General features: G+C 39.3%; 1 protein-coding gene across 1 annotated transcript in view; it reads left to right on the top strand.

Moving 5' to 3' along the window:
* prmt3 (protein arginine methyltransferase 3) overlaps positions 1–20,961 on the top strand; it is a 79,903-nt gene that overhangs the window by 29,389 nt on the left and 29,553 nt on the right. Inside the window, exons 11-13 of the mRNA XM_074666609.1 lie at positions 5,701–5,779; positions 16,189–16,376; positions 19,061–19,147. Coding sequence (XP_074522710.1) covers positions 5,701–5,779; positions 16,189–16,376; positions 19,061–19,147 — 354 coding nt within the window. The remainder of the gene's footprint in view (positions 1–5,700; positions 5,780–16,188; positions 16,377–19,060; positions 19,148–20,961) is intronic.

Below are 20,961 nucleotides of genomic sequence, written 5' to 3' on the forward strand. Positions count from 1 at the left end.
GCCACTAATTCCCAAAGGGTTGATGTACATGGAAATCTGTGAGACGTAACACACAAAAGCCTTTTTTCTCCTTCCCCTCCAGAAATCAGAGACAGAAACAGCCTCAGACTGAGCGCAGAAGAAGCTCGGTCAGTGTTTAAGAGAATACTCCATCGTTAAAAGCTGAAACTCTTGACTCAAGTAACACAGTTATCAAAGTGTATTTGCCATATTGGTGCACAAATGTATGTGTGTGAGTGGGTGTGTGGTTACCTACTCAGGGCGATGTGTTTTATATGCTAATTCTGTTAATGTGTATAAGCTGCTCCATCCCATTCTCATTAGGATTTCATTAGCCTCCTTTATGGAAATGCACAGCGTCCGTGCTGCAGTGCATCTCCTGCACCAGCCAGGCGACGTGGTGGTTAACGGAGCCGTTTCCTCTCAGTAACACCTCTGCCTGTCTGTGTCACCGAGCCCACAGACAGATTTATTGACGGCTGATGCAGCTTCTAAAAAAAGTTAATCTGTGCTGTTCAAGGTCAGATTTCATACAGAGTGGGTGGTTATGTGGAGTAGAAATTGTCAGGGTGAGTCAATGCTCTGACTGTTTGCATGAAAACCTAACTGGTTAACAACATATTCAAGGTAACAGAATTGTAATGAGCGTACTTGTATGTGAGTCATTTACAAAAGGGATTAAAAGGAAATCAGAATAAAGATTGATGGTAGGTCATTAGAAACACAAAGAAGGATTTACTCTGTCCAAAACGCCTAAAATGACCAAAAACCCATACGTCTAAAATGTGATTAGAATACCCAAAAAAAGAAGAAAAACTGGTTACAGCCAAAGTTTGAGTGGATTAATAACAGGTTTCTAGAACTTGTCGGTGATAGAATTATTTCTTCCAGTTTTGACCCCAGCTATACCAAGGGACATGTAAAAGCAGCTGGTTTGAAGTGCATGTCAAAACCATCCAAGAACTTATGATCCAGAAAGAGGGTAACTTAGAGGGCTGTCACTTTTTATTTGAGTTTACCTGTGAGTGCCACCTGTTTGAAATTTCGGCTGCAGTTTCTTTACTCGCTTACATGCCGCCTACCGAGAAATGCACGGTTGACTTTGGGATCGCTAGGTCAGGCTTTACCAATCCAACCCATACCAAACTGTACTGTGTGCCAGGAGCGTCTCTGCGCTCTTAGCCTGTGTTCTTTTTGGCAGGTGCTTTTGTAAACAAACCATACGATCAGATGTTTTTGCCACATTGTCAACAGGAAGAAGGCAAAAAAACTTACTTAATAAATATGAAGGACTCCTTTCGGCAGACTAATCTGATATGACACGCCTGGCATAACTCTTGTTCAGTATTAATTAATTAATTAAGAAAAAAGAAAAAAGTTTGATTTATTCTGTTCAAAAATGAAAGCATGAACGTTTTTTTAAACTCTGTTTGAATTTCCCATAACACCACAAGTGTAACCACAGACTTTCCGTTATCTACCTTGGAGCACTCATCAGAAGTTCTGACACATCTGAACTCTGCTCTGTTCTGGGTTACATCTCTAAAAACTGAAGGCTTTTAATTAAAAGTTAATCTTCTGAAATGCTCTACATGATGTTTGACACCACACTGAAACTCTGTTCTCATAATTGAAACATGAACAGTGGGTGACCTTAAGGAGGTCTTACATGATAAAAGTCCAACTTTGGAGCATCTTATCTTACCGCACTGGAGCCGTGACTAAAACTTTAAGTTTTGCTGTCGTGCTCTTATCTCTTGTCAGCTCAAACTGCTGCATCATCCAGCTTAGATGAAACTTTTAGAGACAAAAAGGTAAAATGTCCTTTGTCATCCAGCAGTGACAAAAACCTCTCTGGTGGATTGCTGTTTCAGATTTTCATGCAGCATTTGAAGCTCTCCTGTGTCTTGTATATGTTAATTAATGTTGCAGATGTATAAATTAGGGGGGTGTGGTCCGTGCAGCTGTGAGGATGTAAAAAGCAGCGGCGGCAGTGGTGGGGGGGGCAATGATCCTGGAGCATTGTTGACGATAAAAGTAAGGTGTGACTCTGCTCGCAGGCTTCTCCCTCCCTCTCATATCCTCTTTCCTTCAAGTGGAGCAGTGTCCCGTGAAATTGGGATCTAAATTACGAGGCTGCTGTACTCTGTGTGAGGGTTTTAAAAACGACCTGCTCTGCTGCTAAGGACGTCGGCTGGACCACGACAGTCAGCAGCAGACGATCCGTGGGCCTGACTTTGGTTCGAGACCGGTCCACTTTGATAAATAGATCGACTGTTTCCCGTTATCGCCTCACAGAGGATGACTCGCTGATATCAGCTTCATCACTGTCATCATTATCAGCTGCGGCCTGTGACAAAGATGGTGATGATTTTGGAGTCAGAGTTATAAATCAGAGCCGTTTCCTGTTGTTTGTCTGCAGCAGCTCTTCCCTCCTCTTTCCAGTAAAAGCTTGTCTTTATTTGAATAATACGGCGCTTATCTCCGTGCATTCTGCCGGCCACTAGATCCCCTCTATATCACTCCCTGTCCTCTCCACTTTCTCTTCATCACATCCCTTCATTCAGTCTTTATCTCCAGGCCTGGCCCTCACCTCTCCTTGGACCTCTTTCCCGGTGCTACAGAGGGAGTGTATAAATTGGACTCTAAAACAGAACTGAGGGGAGTTTGTGCTCTTGTTTTTGCCGTCATATTGTTGAGTTCAAACAACAAATTTCTTCAATAGCTTCTCTGTCAAAACAACAGGGAGAGGAACGTCAGGTTTTTCTGCTTCCTCTAACTTTTATGACTCGTGTCCTTGAAATAAGCGAGTTTGTCGAGGTTTTATCTTTCATCATTTATAAACTCTGAACAAACCGGTCTCAAATAGTTTTAACTCATGTCTACAAAGACTAAACGCCAACACATAAGTAGAATTTAGTATTTATTCTCCTTCATGATTATTTTTCATGGGGAGAAAATGTCTTGGCTGAGGTCATCGGTTCAGTCTGTTTGGTTGAAATGTGTAAATTGAGGTGGCTAGGCTGAAGGTAAATATAATACTAACAGTCATATAATATTCCAGTTATTCCACATAAATAAAATTATAAAAACAAATCATTAAGCGTTTGCCCAAAGTTCCCGTCTATAAATCTTTCTTTAACTTTCTCATGGAGGTGGGGTCAAGGAGTGAATCCCAAACATGTTGATCGCCATAATGAGAGTGCTGACTCATAAGTTTCAACTTGAACACAAGCAAAGAGATGGAGCACAGGCGGGTATCAGTCCTCCTGGCATTGTACATGAGACTTGTGTCGTTTTTCAGTTTAGCCACAAAAGTATGTAAAAAAAGATTTTTGTTTTTAATAAATCCAGGATACTTAGATGTACTGCTTGATTTCCACATACAGATCTGGATGCTAGCAGCTATAACATTAGCACTTGTGTATCAACTCAGCTATGCCCCTACTTATACAAATGTGTCCAAAACTCTAAAGCTGCATTCCCACCAAGCAGTCTGGTTCAGTTCAGTACGGTTTGGTTCAATTAAGCCTGATCCCTTTTGCGTTTCCACAGCAAACTGTGCCCTCTTGTGGTAGGCGGCATGTAAACTGGATACTGAAAGCCGCAGCTGGTAAACAATAGCGTGACACCTTAGCAGCACAACACAGTTTACCCTGCTAATAGATCCAACAAAGAAGAAAAACGCGACACAGTAAACAAAGAGCATAGATGAAGACATGCAGCATTTTGTCCTCTCTGTGATTGGCATGTAGCTCTTTGATACAAAGAACAATCAAGCTTTGTTTCAGAGAAGACTGTCAGCCGCTGTTGTGCGGTAAGTGATGATTCTTTTGACCAATCAACAGTCTGCAGTGTTGTAGCTCCACCTTCCAAGAGCGGATTGGTTCAGTCTGGCACCCATACGAAAGGAACCCAAAAAGTGGAACGGCTTGCCTTGGTCATTTGGGGATCTGTCCCGGGATAAGTTAGTGGAAACACCACAAAATGCGCACCGTACCGAGACAAATCAGAATCAAACAAAATAATGGAAACCAAAAATAGCTATTAATAAAATTTAAAGAAAGAACCTGACAAAAAATTACTATTTTTCATCGTAGATTGTTGCCTGGTAGGAACTTAATGCAAAGCTTTTCTAAATGCTGAAGCTTTAAAAATCTGCAAAATAGAATTACTTTTTCAGCAAGGTTCAACTAAAAGTTGGGTTTGATTGTGAGTTATCCAAAAATCTCCATATCTGTGGGAAGTTTTTAAAAAGATTTTTATTTGAGTATTAGTTTGATAGCTCCTTTTAGCTGTACCTTGAGTCCATGCTCCTTCTTTTTACACCCATAGATCTAGAGTTAGCCCATGCAGGATTCTCACTAAACAGTATATTTCAAATCTAAGGGGCTTTCTTAACATGTGATGTAATACAGAAGGAATTCCCTTTGCCTTCTGTATTTATAGATTTACCTTTTTGGTGCCACATGTAACTGTTTCCATCTTTCTTACTGCGCTTGTTCATTGCTGTTACTACAAAGTTGAAGTAAATAACAGCTGAAGATCAACTACACCACTGCCTTTACTGCAGAGAAGGTTTGAAAATAATTGCCACAAGTCTTTTCCTGAAATTTGTTATACATTTACAGCTGTTTTTTTTTTGTTTTTTTTTTGAGATTTTCATCATGCATAATAAAAATAATTGCGCTTGTGAGTTTTCATATAGGGAACATGATATACGTTAATAAAATAGAATAAATTTATTAATTCAAAATAAAAAAAACAGAATTAAGAAAAAATAGGAAAAAATTAAATTATAAATAACTGAATAAATTACATACACAAAACTAATATCAGGACAACTGATTCAGAAGAAAAAGAAAGAAAACTGTTCAGCAGTCTACAGGACTTCAAATGCCACATGTAAATCCTGCCTCCTGTACATGGTTGTTTAAATACAGACAAAATGTAAAGAGCATAATATCCAGATTAAAGATAAAAATGCTTATGTTTGAAGTATTTTCTACCCCTGTGCCTTTGTTTTGACAGCAAAGCACAGAAGTGAAAACCCTCAGATGTTTTCGTTCCCTAAGGAGCCCGTCACTGTCGTCACCTCTCTGTTGGATCATCACTTACAGTAAAACCTTCAGGTGCACACTTGGCTCCGCCCCCCTGTCCCAGATGGAGATGAGCCCTCCCATATGTTTGAATCGCCCAAATGCTGTGCTCACAGATACCATACTGAAGCAGCTGGAACTGCAACTGGCTCTCGTCTGATTGGCTGTTGTGCTGGGTGGTGGGGGGCATGGGGGTGGAAAAAGCCATTTGTCAGCAGTATCTGCCACTCAGGACGAAGCCAACAAGATGTGGACAAAACTCAATTTCAGCATTAATGGAATAATACCACGGTTAATGTGCCGTCTGCTGGAGCAGAACAGCAGGTCATCCCAGGGTCAAACCTCAGGATGCTGCGAAGGAAACCACGTGGGCACGTCTCCCGAGTCCGTCCTGGCTGATTCAGATTTCCAATGTAGCGGTGCTAAATTAAAAAATAATTGCATTTTCCCACGCTTCTTTAGCCTCCCCTTGTATGCCTTTATTACCTGCCTCAGGCTGTCAAAGAAATCAGGAGATGCTGCGTTTGTCCTTGGTTTCTTTGCTCTGTAAACTTCCTCCTGAAGACACAGGAGCGCTAACGTGTGCTTTCTCTGTCCTCAGGGTTACTTCCTGCTGTTTGAGTCCATGCTGGACTCTGTGTTGTACGCCAGAGACCTCTACCTGGCTGACAATGGATCAGGTAGGTCTTCTCCTGCTGAGTGTGAGTGGGAAACTGGGGTCAGATTGTTTCTCATCTGTCAGCGGGGACAAAGTGTTCATGCTGGCCTCCTGTGGTTATTACAAGTAGCACATCTGGAGATGATCAGAGGGCCTGTCATGTATTCCCCAGAGGATGTGTCAAATTGTACACGGCTGCATCGGCAACCAGATTTCAGCATCATCATAAATATGACACAAAACCAAAAAAATACTCATTAGATGTTAAAATTCAGGAACAATAGCTGGATACAAATGAAGAGACTTTGCCCTGTTAGGATTTTCCTCTGTGTGTGTGTTTGTGTGTATGTGTGTCTCCAGAGTCATCCCTTCCTTCCACTGACCAGATTTAATGGCTTGTGCCAAATGTGACCCAACTAAGGAACGGTTCCACCACACTGCCTTTAGTGGCTCTTTGGGACACCAGGGAGAGGTCACACACACTCATTCAGACACACACTGATGGACAGCTTGAGAGACTGAGGCTGCGGAGACGGATCTGATGGCGAGGGAGATTGGACAGGCGAAGGTTTAACCTGAGCGAGGCAGAAAGTGGCAGGTCAGAGGAGAGCGTATGGCTCGGTGTGAGCCTTTAACCCTGACGCTCCTGATGCAGGCTGCATTTAATAAATCAACAACGAGCTGCACCACCAGAGCAGAGCTGAGATTAAAACACCCCAAACTAAAAACACTGTCTCAAAAACAAAGAGTAAACAGTCTATGGTTGAATTTCTAGCAATATGTTGGTGTGTCAGTCCCAGGCATGTCCCAAAGTGCCACTGGGCAAGACATCAAATGCCATTTTACCCCTTCTTTTGTTGTTACAAGGAGGTGTCCAAACATTTTCTAAAGATAGTAAAATTTGATTGACAACATTTCTTGATGACATACTTATTAACCATGAAAGTAACATAAAGAAGCGCATATTAGTTTCGTGATTTCTGTAAAAATCAGTCACTAAGTGTGTTTAAACATCCATGTGCCATCATAACAACCTAATGGCATCAAACCCTACTCTCTCTTGATACTAGGGATGCACCATTCCAATCCTAGTATTGTGTATCTGCCCGACCCAACCCCTTAAAGCTGGATCAGGTATTAGTAGGAAAGGATCGGTAAGCTCTACGTCACAAAAAAACTATGTTTTCTGAAAACTCCAGCTGAAGTGAGGATTTTAGAAAACTCTGGTTTCATGGTTTTGTGTAAGACTCCGGTAAACAGAGTTTTCGGTTCTCAAACATCACAGCTGAATGATAAGGGCTCATTCTGATTGGCTGGCACAGGTTATACATCTGGAAAACACTGACAAATTTGTGTTTGACATGCCTTGAGCCGCACTTGTTTGCTGATTTGCCTGCTGCGTGTGGACAAAAGTATTTTTAAAAACAAATAAGGGGCGGTGTTCATTTTTTGAAAATGCCCTGCTACATGTGGACCAGGCCTACATCTAAACTATGAGTCTACAGAATATAAGATTTTGCAATTAAATAGTAATTTTGGTACATTCTGGAGTCTTGTTTTCACCAAACTTCTGTCAAACATTTGGACACTTATAGTTTAAATAAATATCAACTTCAGTAATCCACATGTATCATTTTTTGTCTTATACTCAAAACATTACCAGTCTTACCCAACAGTAGAGCATGTAGGTTATTGTTTAACGCTGGTATCAGATCAGTATTGGTATTGGTCGATACTTAAAGCCAAGGTATCGGGACCAGAAAAGTTGGATCAGTGCATCCCTACTTCATATCAAATGATCAGTGGTCAGTTTTCAGCAGTTTTCAGCAGTGTTACATGCTGTGTAATCATCAGCAAACCCTGCTTCTGACCAAGGTACATGTTCTCCATTAGGGGGCGATATAGAGGAAAATATGCCAGTTTTTTTTATGACAGGATCAGGATCTGGAATTTATCAGGATTGTTTTTTAATATTTAGACCATTTTACCATACCATACCAACTTTATTTATAAAGCAATTTTAAAAACAACCACAGCTGTAAACAAAGTGCTGTACAGGTAGATTAAATTAAAAAGATAAAAACAGATAAGGAAGAACAGACACGTAAAAGAAAATATACTAAAAGCAAATAAAAGCAGATAAAAGAGAATAAGACCGGCCAAAGGAACTAAGTCTCGCCAAGGTTAAAAGCCAAAGAATAAAAATGGGTTTTAACCTGGGTTTGGGTTTTGACCTCAAACATTTTTAGCCCCAAATGTTTTTTATCCCTTATTATTTTTTGTCTTTTCTGCACCATTTCATAACTTTAATCTGGTCTTGTCTCCTCTAATATGTTTTGTCAGTATCACACTTTTTTACATCATGATAAATCCATTCATTTAAAGGCATCAGCTGTAAGAGTTGAAGAGTTTCTGCAGAATGTACAGAGTTTCAGCTTCATACAAGTAGCCTATGCACAATCCGGATGTAGTTTAGTGAGACCTTGTAACCACAGACTTAAAAAAACGGACGTCATCTTGCTCAGCTTGATGTGAGGTTGCCACAAAAACTGCTCCCCCTAGTGGCTGGCTGCAGTAAAGGTAAAAAAAAAAGAAAAAAAACATCTCCCCAGTCATTCCAGATGGGCTGTGGTCAAACTTTTGAAAAATCAACACACCCGTTAGAAATGTTTCTCACATCTGATTGTTGTGGTGATTTGAAGATATTATTTGGCTGCCTTGTATTCAGGTCCTCTTCGTTCTGAAAAGTTTTGTTTTCTTTTCTTATTCGAGATTTAAAAGGAGGCTCCACGTCATGTTTGACAGCTGACGTTCTTGTGTATTCTTTGGGGGGTGATTGTAAAATAACCTCTGCTGCACGACTGGTTGCACAACTGCTACCAATGCCGGCGCCTGTGATGGGCAAATTTTGGCTTCAAAACCGTACAATGTAACATAATATCAAAGAAGCCTTGAATAACAATTAAGCAGTTTTACACTCCAGATACTTCACATTATACACGCCCACAGACACTCGCACTCAACTTTGCAATGTAAGCAAGTTTTTGTATCCACATTCTCATTAAATGTGACTATTCTGGTATTTAAACCCTTGGTCAGTCAGAGATTTATAATTTTGCATATACAAATCATCCAGTTTATTTCCCAGACCTTCCTCAGCCTGAATGTTTCCAGGCACTGTGAGGGGGTAAATAGCCGGTGTCAGCACTATGAATGGAGAGCCCTTGGTGGTGTTTTTCTCCAGAAGTAAACATGCCTGAGGCGGTATTTGTGTGCAAACCTGCGAAGCAAATATTACCACGTTTAGTGCAGCCAGACTGAAAAGTGAAATAATGCAGCAATGAGAACTAAGGTACCAAGCTGCACTTTTTAATCCGATAGCTGCTGATTCTGATCCATGCACCGATAAATCAACTTCTGTTCTTCAGTTTATTCTCAGATTTAAAGTGTGTGTGCACACGGCTGTGCTGAGTTATTAGGCAGCCCTGCAGCACTGCTGCTGTATGTGTGTTTAAGCTACATTAGGAGAGTTACAGCGGCTCCCTCATTCTCCCCACTACATTAACCTCCCCTTCATCCTTAAATGTGTCCCTGCTTGCCTGGCACAGTGCAGCGTCCAGGGATAAGGGATCTTTTTGTCCCATGCCCCCCTCCCACGCTGACTTTCCCTCTTTCACAGCCGACCAATGGGGGAGATGAAGAGAAGAAGGCGGGGATGGGTGGGGGGGCATGACAAACGGGCTGCGAGCAACGAGTCGAGAAGGACGCAGATGTCAAAGCCATGAATCTGGGGACGCCCATGTGCCCCCCCTCTTCTTCCTCTCAGTCTTTCTCCCTCACAGCACCCCCTGCTTCCCTCACCTATCCGTCTCCCCGTCTCCGTGTCTGTCTTGGTTCGTCTTGACGGGCCTGTCCTGATTCTGCCCGATCAGCATCCCTCCTCTCCTCTCACCTGGCTTTCATAATTACTCCCACGGTCCAGTAATCAGACTAAAACTGAGAGACGAATCTGCTGTTTGGGAGTGTGTGCATGGAAATGTGTGTGTGTGTGTGTGTGTGTGCAGTCATTAGGTTTGGTGACACTCACCGGGTCAGGAGCTAATAATGAGAGGCCATGAGTCGCCCATCACTGAGCTGTCACCATCCATTCACACGTTTTATGGTCCCATGTGTCGAAGGTTGTGTGTGACTGAGCGCTCACACACATCCCAGACAAAATAAATAAATAAAGCATCTGAAGGCTTCTGTTTTTAAATCTGTAAAATTTGGTTTTATGCAGTTTGTAGTGAATGATGACAGTCGGGGCCGAAAAGTAGATTTCACAAAAGATAAAAACACTCATGCACTCCTCATTTTTGCAAACTCCTTTTTTCTTCTTTCATTCTTCTTTGAAGGAACTTAAAGTCATGCTCTGATGAATTGATTCATGGATTAAGTCCATCAGTCCCCTGCCTTAAAAACTATCACAGCATCTGAAAGAGCTACACACAACATTTAGTTCAAGCGTCTTATCCTACTCCTTAGTCTTCGTTATGCTTCTCGATGCTTGCATGACTTCAATCTGCAACTTCTAACTCCACTTTCTGTTGTTATTAATACCACGCTTTGTTTAGCTCCCTTCTGTTGACTCTGCTTACTTCCCCAAATTTGATTTACTGCTGCTGTTAAAAGCTTAAACTTAGTTTTGTGCTCTCATACTCTGTGTCTGATTTATTTACTGCAACTGTTGCTCTTTTTCCTTTTATTTTTTTATTTTTTTCCAATTCATCTCACTTATTCGGAAAAAATATTGGTGGGAGTACTCACTTAAAGGATTTGCTTTTGCTACTACAACCTGTTTACGCCAAAGATTTTCCAGCTCCATCGCGTGAGATCCAACATTTTAACTCCAAATACCTCTACCTGAACTTTGGTATCAGCTGATCTGATCCAGTATTAATTTAACAGTCCTTATGACTTAATATAAGGTGGATGCTTTTCTAACTTTGTAAACCAAAAAAAAATCAAAATATATCCAAACTGTTTTATTATTTTATGGGATTTTAAATGTGTAAATGTTTGGTAAGTAAATCTACAACACTAACAGGAATTACAGTTTATCTGTAATCTTCAGCCACTTTTTGTCTGAAGCTGAAGCTCTGTACATTCTACTCAACAACTCTTATAGCTGATGTCTTTTAACAAATGGATATACCATGATGTGAAAAATTGAGAGTTCAAAAAACACATTAGAGGACACAAGACCAGGATTAATGGCAAATCACAAGTTGTCGATGATAAAAGCAGCAAAGAAGAAAATATCCCCAAACTCCAAATCTTCCTTTACAAAATTTCAGCTCTGTCTAGCAAAATTAGACCCACCATTGTGGATGATGACGCTCTCACACATGGTTGTTGTAAACACAGAAGAGCATAGAACTGAGTCAAATAGATCTGCATATAGATCAGGCCTGTTTTTGTAATGAAATAGTCAAAAATATCTGCAAAGAGTTGATGCTTTGCACAGGCATTGGCCCAATACTCCAGTATTCTGATGTGTTTTATTTTTAGATATTAGTTATTAGTTATGATGAATGGGGCAGCTGTGACTTGGTGACATGGTTGTCATCTCTTAATCAGGGTTTTAAGGTTTGATTCCTGTGTCCCTGTGCAAGATGCTTAACTTCAAATCGTCTCTTCAGTCGATCAGCAGTGTTCCTTAACAGTTACTAAGGGGCGACAAGCCAAGGCAGGTCCAAGATAATTGGAGAGGTTGTGCCAGGAAGGGCATCTGACCAAAAACTCTGCCAATACAAAAAAAAGACACAGAAACCACAGCTCTGAAAAGGAAAAAAAAAGATAAAGAAGTCAAGAGGTGCTGGTGTTGTTTTTTTTAGGGATGCACCAATTCAACTTGTGTGGTACGGTACCATACAGATACTAATATCAGTGTTGAACAAGAACCTTCATGCCCTACTGTAGGATAAGACTGGTATTGCTTCGGGTAAAAGGAAAAAATGAGTGCATGGAAATGAATATTGATTTAAACTATGAAATATGTAAATATTTACCAGTAGTTTGGAAAAACAATACTTCAGGATCTAAAGAAATTACCACTCACTTGTAAACGTTTGTTCTCTGTAAGCACAAAGCTGGTCTTGATTGGCACCATGGATCGACCCCTTCCCACTGATACCGATCCAGCTTTGAGGGGCTGGATCGGTATCAGTGCATCCCGAGTTTCTTTCATAACCTCTTGGCTTTTTTAACGTCTTTATTTTCTAAATGAGTTATTTGTAGCTGTTGTTGGTCATCTCTCCTTTGAAATCCGTTTTTTTTTTTTTTCATTAAAGCACAAACTGCATGTCACTAAGACAGTGTGATATTCCCACATTGCCAATACTTTTTCTCAGGTTAGAGAGTGAAACAACAAACCAGAGTTCGTCCTGTGGGTTTGCTGTTAGTGTCCACTTCTTCTGCCCAAAAGAAACCAAAACCCTCTTCTCTGAGTCAGTAGTGAGGTAGCTTAAAGTGATCCAATAAACATTGCAACTAGCACGTTACTTGCGAAGTGATAGATTCAGTGCAACAAGGAAAATATTGGTCAATATTCACCTGATACATTAATGCACCCCTGGTGTTTGGAAGACTGTCTTGCCTTTTGGATTGCTTTAAATATTGTCTCCTCAGGTAAGTTATTCCTGACAAAAAGTAAACTTTGCACATTTTTCCTTCGATGTCTCTGGATACAAACATCTCATTTGAGCAGATTCTGATTTCAGTAGCGCTGTCAGTATGTAACATGTTAAATATCAAGTTTGATGAAATCTTCTGGGTAGATTGTGAGTGTAGTTTGGGCCTTAGGCCTCTGTGTGGGCTAATGTAGCTTCACAGTAGGGTTACCAATGGCTTAAAGCCTCTCAGCTCTGTCTTAATCACTTAGCATATTAAGCATACAAAGGAATCTATTCAGATGTGAAAACACAATAAAAAGACACATTAAGGCTCACGTTTAATGCTCATTTTAAGACATGGGTAATGTTCACTCAACAGACAGTGTTATGTAACACAATAATCACAGCTAGTGCTCATTCTCTGAAGGTATACAAAATAAACAGTTCTCCAACCAAAACTTTTCGTCTCAGATGAAAAATGGTTATTCTGAGGCTGCACAAAAATCAAAAGCTTGTCCAACCAAAATAAAGCCAGGGTGAGTTTTAACAGCGTTTATTTATTTGAGGTGATAAAGACACTGTCAGCCGTTGAAACATTTGTTTAATTTTTTGGGGAAAAAGCTACAAAAGCCTAAAATCCTAACGTCTGAAAACTTATTTATCTTAAAGTAATGAATATTTTTTCAACACCCGTCATCTTCACTGTTTGCTTCCTCAGTCTTCACCGCGTTTCCTGCATAGTTGATTGAAAATAAGAGAGCGCTCCATCAACATTATTAACTATGCTGAGCATCCTCATTCAGCATGCCTTCCTCAGGTAATAAAGAGGATAATGAACAATAGGGTAATGGTAGTTGCTCTTGTCTGCTCAGGAAAGAAAATGAAGTGGCTTTTTTTTTTTTTTTTTTTTTTTATCTCTGTGGTTTTAATGAAATTTTGTGCCGCAGAGAAATTTGACTCATTTAACTTTGATTGCCATTTTAGAGGCTGGAAGTGTCAGTTTTAAGAGCTTTGTGGTGTTAAAGAGATGCTTTTCTGCATGCCATTACTATCCCGTTGGAAAAAGCAGTTTAATTCCTTTACTTGTGGTTTATAAAGTTTTAATGTTGTTCAGGAACTCACCACTCACTCTGGAGTAGGGATGGGTATTGATGAGATTTTATTGATACCACTGCCCTTATCGGTTCTGCTTATTGATTCGATTCTTTATCGATTCCCTTATCAAGTCCTCCTGTAAATTTTCCCTGTACAAAAAAGTAGCTTTACAGGTCAACAACAAAAAATTGAGTTTATAAGTGAGTAAATATGTAATTGTTCACTGGATCCAGATATCTCTGGGTGTGAATTGTTCACCAAATCCATGGTTCAGTTCCTATCATGGTTTTCAGTTCGGTGAACATTGTTGTTTTCAACACCTTTATTTTAACCATATACCCTAATAATCCACCATTAACAGATTATTTTTATAAATTATGTCATCAATTATCATGAAAATACTGAAAAAATGAGGCTATTTCCCATTTCAAACATCATTAAAGCTGAGTGAAACATCGCTAGTTTCAACTCCTCAGTAAGGAAAGTCACTATTGGCTGTCCCAGAAGTTGCTAAAAGCCACTAAATGACACTGCTGTCTAATTTGCGGAATAATCCATTTGCATGTAATTGTCATTGACTCTGTAGGAGAGAGAAATAAAGCAGGTAAAACACAACTTCATAAATATGTTAAATTCTACAAATTAACTTTCTTCTGTCCATTCTTGTTTTTATTAATGCCTAAATATCAACCCTCCTCCTTTATCTGGGCTGGGGACTAGCAGAAGTGACCATAATGAGACACACACTTGGTGATTTCATCTGCTGTGAGTGAAGACTGTCCGTTCTTTGGATAGGGGAGGGACTCACACACACTTCAGCATCAGACTCCAAACTTCAGAAAAGTCATCAGAATTGTCGTCTTTCAAAAAAACGTACAGGGGGGTCTGAAAGGTCATTAAATGTAGCCACAAAGTCTCTTAAGTTGGCAATACTCAGTCGTGGTTTTATCCTCCACTTTCTTACGGCTGTCATCAGAGCTCACACTGAATCTAAAGAGCTCCCAGACAGCAGAACGACTCAACGCTACAGGTACATCCTCTTACTCTGTCTGCTCTGCTCGTCATGTAAACAACGCCTTCACCTCAAGTTGCGCATGCGTACGGTTGGAGCTACATACTTGCTTCAAACTGAGCTGTAAAACGAAGACAAAAGAAAAGCACCAACGCCCTAAACTAAGAGAGGGAAACAGAACGGTTCGGGTTTATTTTTAAAGACCGTTCTATCCCTTGTAAATACTCAGAAATAAGTAAAAATTGCCTGGCACGTGACATTGATGAACTGTTTTGTATTATATTATTGACTGAAGAAGGCCATCTAGTGTCTCGAGGTGGTTAAAGCAGTATTCTAAGTTGTTTGGAACCTTGCCGAGTTATGAAGCCAGCCATGAGCCTGCACCTAACTCTTCTTTAGTTTTAACATTTAGAGTTTTCAGTATTTTTTGCAGAGCAGTTTCATGTTTCTGTGATGAAAGTTGAATAGTTGACGTAAGGTCCCGCAGCTCCAGCATAATGTGAAGAATTGATGAGGGGTTTGTTAAGCACAAAGGCTAACAATATGGATGGATTGAAACATTTCTTATGGATTCTCAACAGGAACCAGTTTTCGATTCCCATCCCTACTTCGGAGCAACAGTACAGGGAAGGCTGTGCACAAATCAAGATTCCTTAAAATAGTTATATATTTGCAAAAACTTGACTTTCTCAAACGATTTCTGAGGCTTTTATACCAAAACTTGTGACAATCAAATCTCAAACCCTCTCTTCTTGTCCTGTCCAGGTGTCCTCATTTCATCCCTCTGCTGTCCAGTCTGTTAAAGTCTGAAAGTAGGACAAAGTGGTCATCAGGCCATGTTTTGTGCACACGTGATGGATTCAGTCATTAAAGCCGCCTCATGAAATTGATGCAGAGCTCCACACCCACAAGATGTCGAGGCGTTCTCTGATTAAATTTGCTGAATGGTTTTCAAGCCATTAGATTTGCTGATGTTGAACACGTTTCTGCAATCAGAGAAGTTGTTAACGGGACACACACTCACACACTCTTTCCTTTAGTTATGATTAATGATCAGATCGTTTGGAGTAAGATAAATCTCTGATTTGAGTCACTTAATGGCAACTGGACAGCCTTACAATAACACCGAAAGGGAATTTCTGATGCAGTGACCCTGAAAATTAAGGAAGAGGAACATTTGTTTGTTGTGGATTAGGAGTGCATTGACAGGAGGTTAGAGCAACTCTCTGGTCCAATCTGAAGGGAAATTACTCATCTATTTTACCAAGAAATGTTGCTTCAAAGTCACTTGATAACACCCTTACTCATGATGGGAATAGGTGCAACTGTAGAGGAAAAGTTTCAGCTTGTAGCCCAATTCTTTCTTCCTCTGAATGAAGCTGCTCTGCTGGTTGTGGATTTTACCGAGGTACTTTTTCATGCTCCTGTCCCTGGCTCTTTGCCTCTGGTCGCAGGCCAGCTAACACCGAAGAGCTTCTGTAGTTTGTCAAAGATGGAGCTGCTTCCTCTTTCTTAATGACTGTTCATCACTCTGCTGATATATCATGGCTGACTGATTAGCATTCATCTCATTTAGTGCATCTCATTGTCTCGTCTGACTTGAATCACATTGTTTTTCATTGATAAAAGTTAGGATTATTCCTTGATTGTGTGCTTTCTTTTCCTCCTCAGTTTATCCCGACCTCTGTAACATCAGTCTGGCAGCAATCGGAGACACCCAAAGGCACCAAGACCGCATTGCATTCTGGGATGACGTTTACGGCTTCAACATGTCGTGCATGAAGAAGGCGGTGGTGCCTGAGGCCGGGGTAGAAGTGGTGCAACCAGAAACACTAATCTCTGAACCTACAGTCATACAGGTAAAACACTGTTCTGGTGGATCTGCTGCAACATGAGACTACAGGGCAGTGCTTTTCAAGTTTACTGAGGGGTCTTTGATATGAAGTGGACTTTCTAAAATTACAGATGCAATTTTGGATATGCTATGTTATGTTTAATAAGCCATTAAAAGGGTAAGCATGGTGTGGCTAAAGCAAGGGGCAACATCTGGTTTAGAAAAATGAAGCCTGTAGGGAAATGCTAAAAATTGCTGTACACCAGAAACCTAACAGAGGGTATTGATGATTAAAGACACTGCCTCTAAATAAAAACGTGTTAACGTTTAGTTGAACTAAATCTTCATCCCATCTGTCAATAAAGCCTGCCACCGCTCTACTTCACCTCCTACAACATCAACAGCCCACCAACTTTCCATGCACCTGTGGCTAACCTCAAGTTTTACAGCCCTGGGAAGATAACTACATCTACAAAAAGACTCATCTGGAAGAAAATACAGATTTTAATTCTGTGTGGATGGATTCATTTAACTGACAACGTGCCGGCTTAAGATATGGGCTTGACATGTGGCGGAACATTAGCAAATAGCTAAAATGAGTTGAGAAAATTTATAAATATATCAAATTCAAGAATTCTACCCAAAATTTTGCAAATTATTAAGAGTTCAAAATTGTTTAAAGTTTTGGTAGATTTTTTTTCTTTTTCCTTTTTTTCAATTTGATGATATAACAATGTTTGCAAATTTTTTTATTTTTCATTTTATTTGCAAATTTGTAAATTTTTTAAATTTCAATTTTTATTTTTATTTTTATTTTGGAAATTTTAACACTTTTTTTCAAATTTGTAAAAAATATTTGCAAATGTATATATACATTTTTTTCATTAAAATTTTGCTAATTTTTGTAATTACAAAAATGTTGAAATTTCAAGGATTTTGAAAAAAAATATAATTACAATCAGTTTTCAAAATGTTTTGAGATTTTTTTGATTTTAATTTTTTTGCAAATTTGTCAAAAATAAAAAACTAAGACATTACATGCACAATTTTATTTTTTCATTTTACAAAAAATTCATGTTTAGATAATTAGTCTAGAAATTTTACTATGTTTAGAATTTTATCCACTTAACTGTCTTTATTGTGCAGACTCGTCTATGGGCTTAAGCTAGCAGAACTAGCACCATTAGCCTTGGTCTTCCTTGCAGGTTAACATCCACATAAATATGCTTTTGACATGCTCAGGTTTGCAGTTAATGTGTTACTTTAACCAGTCGCAGCCTACATACAACTTTACCTCCATTTTCGACATTGATATACACTCCCAAACAAAATCTTGAGACCAGGAGAAAATTGCAAAACTGGTATTTGGTACTGGTGGATGGTAAGCAGGTTGAAATAGAGCTGGAAAATGCAAAAAAGAAGAAACAGGAGCAAGAGACAGAAAATAGGGAATAGGTAAAGTATGGAAAACTGCATTTAAACTCAAACAGGCTGGATAAAAACGGAACAACAATCCTTCCTCAGCAGATTAAACCACTGTTTGGAAACAACTTGTCCCTCAGAAATGAAACACAAACAATATCTGACGTTACCAAAATCTCATGTTTGTTATTGATTACATCAACTTCCCTGTAGATTGGACACCTGAAAGAGCAAGTCGTGCTGGTGAACCAGTAGTCCAGTCTGATCCCATTTCAGGAGGTTCTTGACTCTACAAATCCCAGAAATAGAGTTTGTGGGGTCTAAGCTGTTAGGCTGCAGGCAGAGAATGAGAGCATGAGTTAGCTGTGGAGAGAGATATGGCCCTGAAGGTGTGTGTGTGTGTGTGTGTATGTGTGTGTGCTGATGCTGTAGAGCTGCGTGATTGATCTGTCTAATCCTTGTTTAAGTTCCTCTTTAGGAAACTTAATTACTCTCAGCCCCCTGTGGATAGAGCCGTTTTCTCTGGGCTGATGGGAGAGCACACACATTACGCAGAGATAAAACAAACCGCACACACACAGTCCAAACCTCTAAGAGCACAGATACCTTTCCTCAGCCTTTCTGTTCGTCACGTCTCTTATGCTTCCGCCTGTTTGCTAAGCAGGCCCAGCATGTCCTCCACCCATCTGTGGATGTGATGAATGGGGACAGAAGTTGATATAATGGAATTTGAATCCTCTAATCGATAGTTTCTCCCCTCCAGTGACAAATAGACAGCCCCTCTGCCCAAATTACACGGACTCTCATCTATCGCCTCCCATTGATACGATCCAATAACATTCCATTAAGTCTGGCTGCTATTCCGTAAAATTGAGAGTCCTTTCATGGAATTATAAATTCCTGCTTTACAGATGAGGTTTTTCACTCTGAGGGCTGATGGGAATGTAAAACCTGAAGCTGCAGCCTATTTAAATAAGTTTAAATCAGTTCAGAGTGATGAGTCACATGCTCACAGGAACTCCACATACTTGGGAGCATAGTAAAAAACAAACTACAGGTTTAGAGTAAAGTTAACTGAAAACCGAGGCTGAAAACAGAGTCAATGACAGATTTCTGAGTCGATGAAATGATCCAATGCTCCAGTGAGCTGCAGTGTACAGCTGATAATTATTTTATTCTAATAACGATCACATCTTGATCTTACGGTGCTGTTGTTTCAACCTACTTTACCACGTTTCATGTCCTGTAACATGTAATAACAGCAGGTGTGTTTTTGACTCTTCACAGACGTTCAACTGTAACAGAGTTTGTCTGTCTGAGCTGGAGTTCTCATCAGATTTCTGCCTGAAGATAACCAACACCACAGAGTGCACGGTGAGTAAACACACACTGACACATCCAAAATGCAGGGGAAGTATTTGAGGATTTCCAATCATATCAAATTTTGCTTTTGCCAACATTTTCCTATCTTATTACATGCATTGTTTTTGTTTATTGTTTATTTGGATCCCCATTAGCCACTACTGAAGTAGCAACTCCTCTCCCTGGGGTCACTCAACAAACATGAATTTAAAATCCACACAATTTAAGTTAATGAAATAAAAGTTCAGCACAAATAATGAGCACCAAGAAAAACCCGTTATAAGTCAAAAAGGTGTGTATCAAATGTACACATTATATTCAGCCAATCAATAAATACACACAGTGTTGTACAAACCTTATAATTGTTTTCCTACTGAAAGCAGCAGAATAAACAAACAGTGACATTCAAGATGATCATACACACATGAACATACACTCACACACTTTATATAGAAATCTTTTGCTGATTATCAAGTTCATGAGAGTCTCAGTGATGCTAGATATTTTTTAATATTGTTTTAAAAACAGTTTCACCAACCTCTTGAAGCCCTCCTAGTATTGAAAACATGACCATTACCACTGAAAAAATTGATTTAAAAAGATATTTGGCATTATGGACCCTGAAATATTCCCAAAAAGCAAAGCAGAGAAGTCACTGTTCTCTCTTTTACCAATAGCAATCCAATCCACTTTATTTATACAGCACATTTTAAAAACAAAGTTTACCAAAGTGCTGCACTGCAAAAAAAAACAAATCAGAACATCAATAAAACAAATAAAATAAACTAAAGTATTACATAAAAACAAATAAGAGCCATAAAAACAAAGGGGTTAGGACCATAAAACACATAAAAGGACAGAGATCACAAAACTTTCATGCTGAGTTAAAAGCCAAAGAATAAAAATGAGTTTTAAGATGCGTTTTAAAAGTTTGTAGGGTGAGGGATGTTTTAATTTCTTGTGGCAGATTTTTCCACAATTTCACCACGAGGTGAAAGTGATCAGCTGACCTCAGAGAGATGAGGAAGTGTAGATATTTAAAAGGTCAAAGATGTACTGAGGCGCTGATCCATGTAAAGATTTACAAACAAATGAATTTTTTTTTTAATCAATTCTGAAATGAAGCGGAAGCCAATGGAGAGACATCAGGATTGGGGTTTTTCATATTAATGACAAAGTATTATGAGCATAATATGAAGTTTATTGAGGAGATCTAATGCAGAAAAAAAATTATAAAAAATTAAAGAAATCAGTTAGTAGGACTACTGTCAGTTGAGAGAAAAAGAAAACTGAAGGGAAAAGTTGGGATATATTTTTAAGAGAAAAAAAAAACAGATTTTGAAAGTAAAATTGCAAACTTGTAACTTTTTCTCTGAGGCTGAAACTATTAATTGTTTTAAAAGTTATGTGAAAAAAATGAATGGATGCACGATATACTGGTATCAATGTCGGTATTCATCTTGGGCGCTCCATCCTTGATCCTCTCCATGGTCGTCTTTTCTTATGATTGCGCCGCTCTTTCTTTCTGAACTACCTCAACACATCATCTCATAATTTTTTTTTTTTGTAATCAAACCAATATCGATATTGGTAAATATCGGTCATTGGCCATAACAACACTATTAATATCTGTAATCGGCCAAAATTTTCATATCAGTGCATCCCTAGAAAAAAAGCTTTATTCTACAAGATAATAAAGTGATAAATTTGTATTATTGATGGATTCCATGTTTTTCTTGTAGAGGAAAAAAAAGTTGCTTTTTTTTAAACATCAAGGCAAGGCAAGGCAAGTTTATTTCTATGGCACAATTCAGCAAGGCAATTCA

Source organism: Halichoeres trimaculatus, unplaced genomic scaffold (genome assembly GCF_033239565.1).
Source record: "Halichoeres trimaculatus isolate MK-OKI-2021-1 unplaced genomic scaffold, fHalTri1.1 fHalTri1_scaffold_3, whole genome shotgun sequence".
Taxonomy (NCBI): Eukaryota; Metazoa; Chordata; class Actinopteri; order Labriformes; family Labridae; genus Halichoeres; species Halichoeres trimaculatus.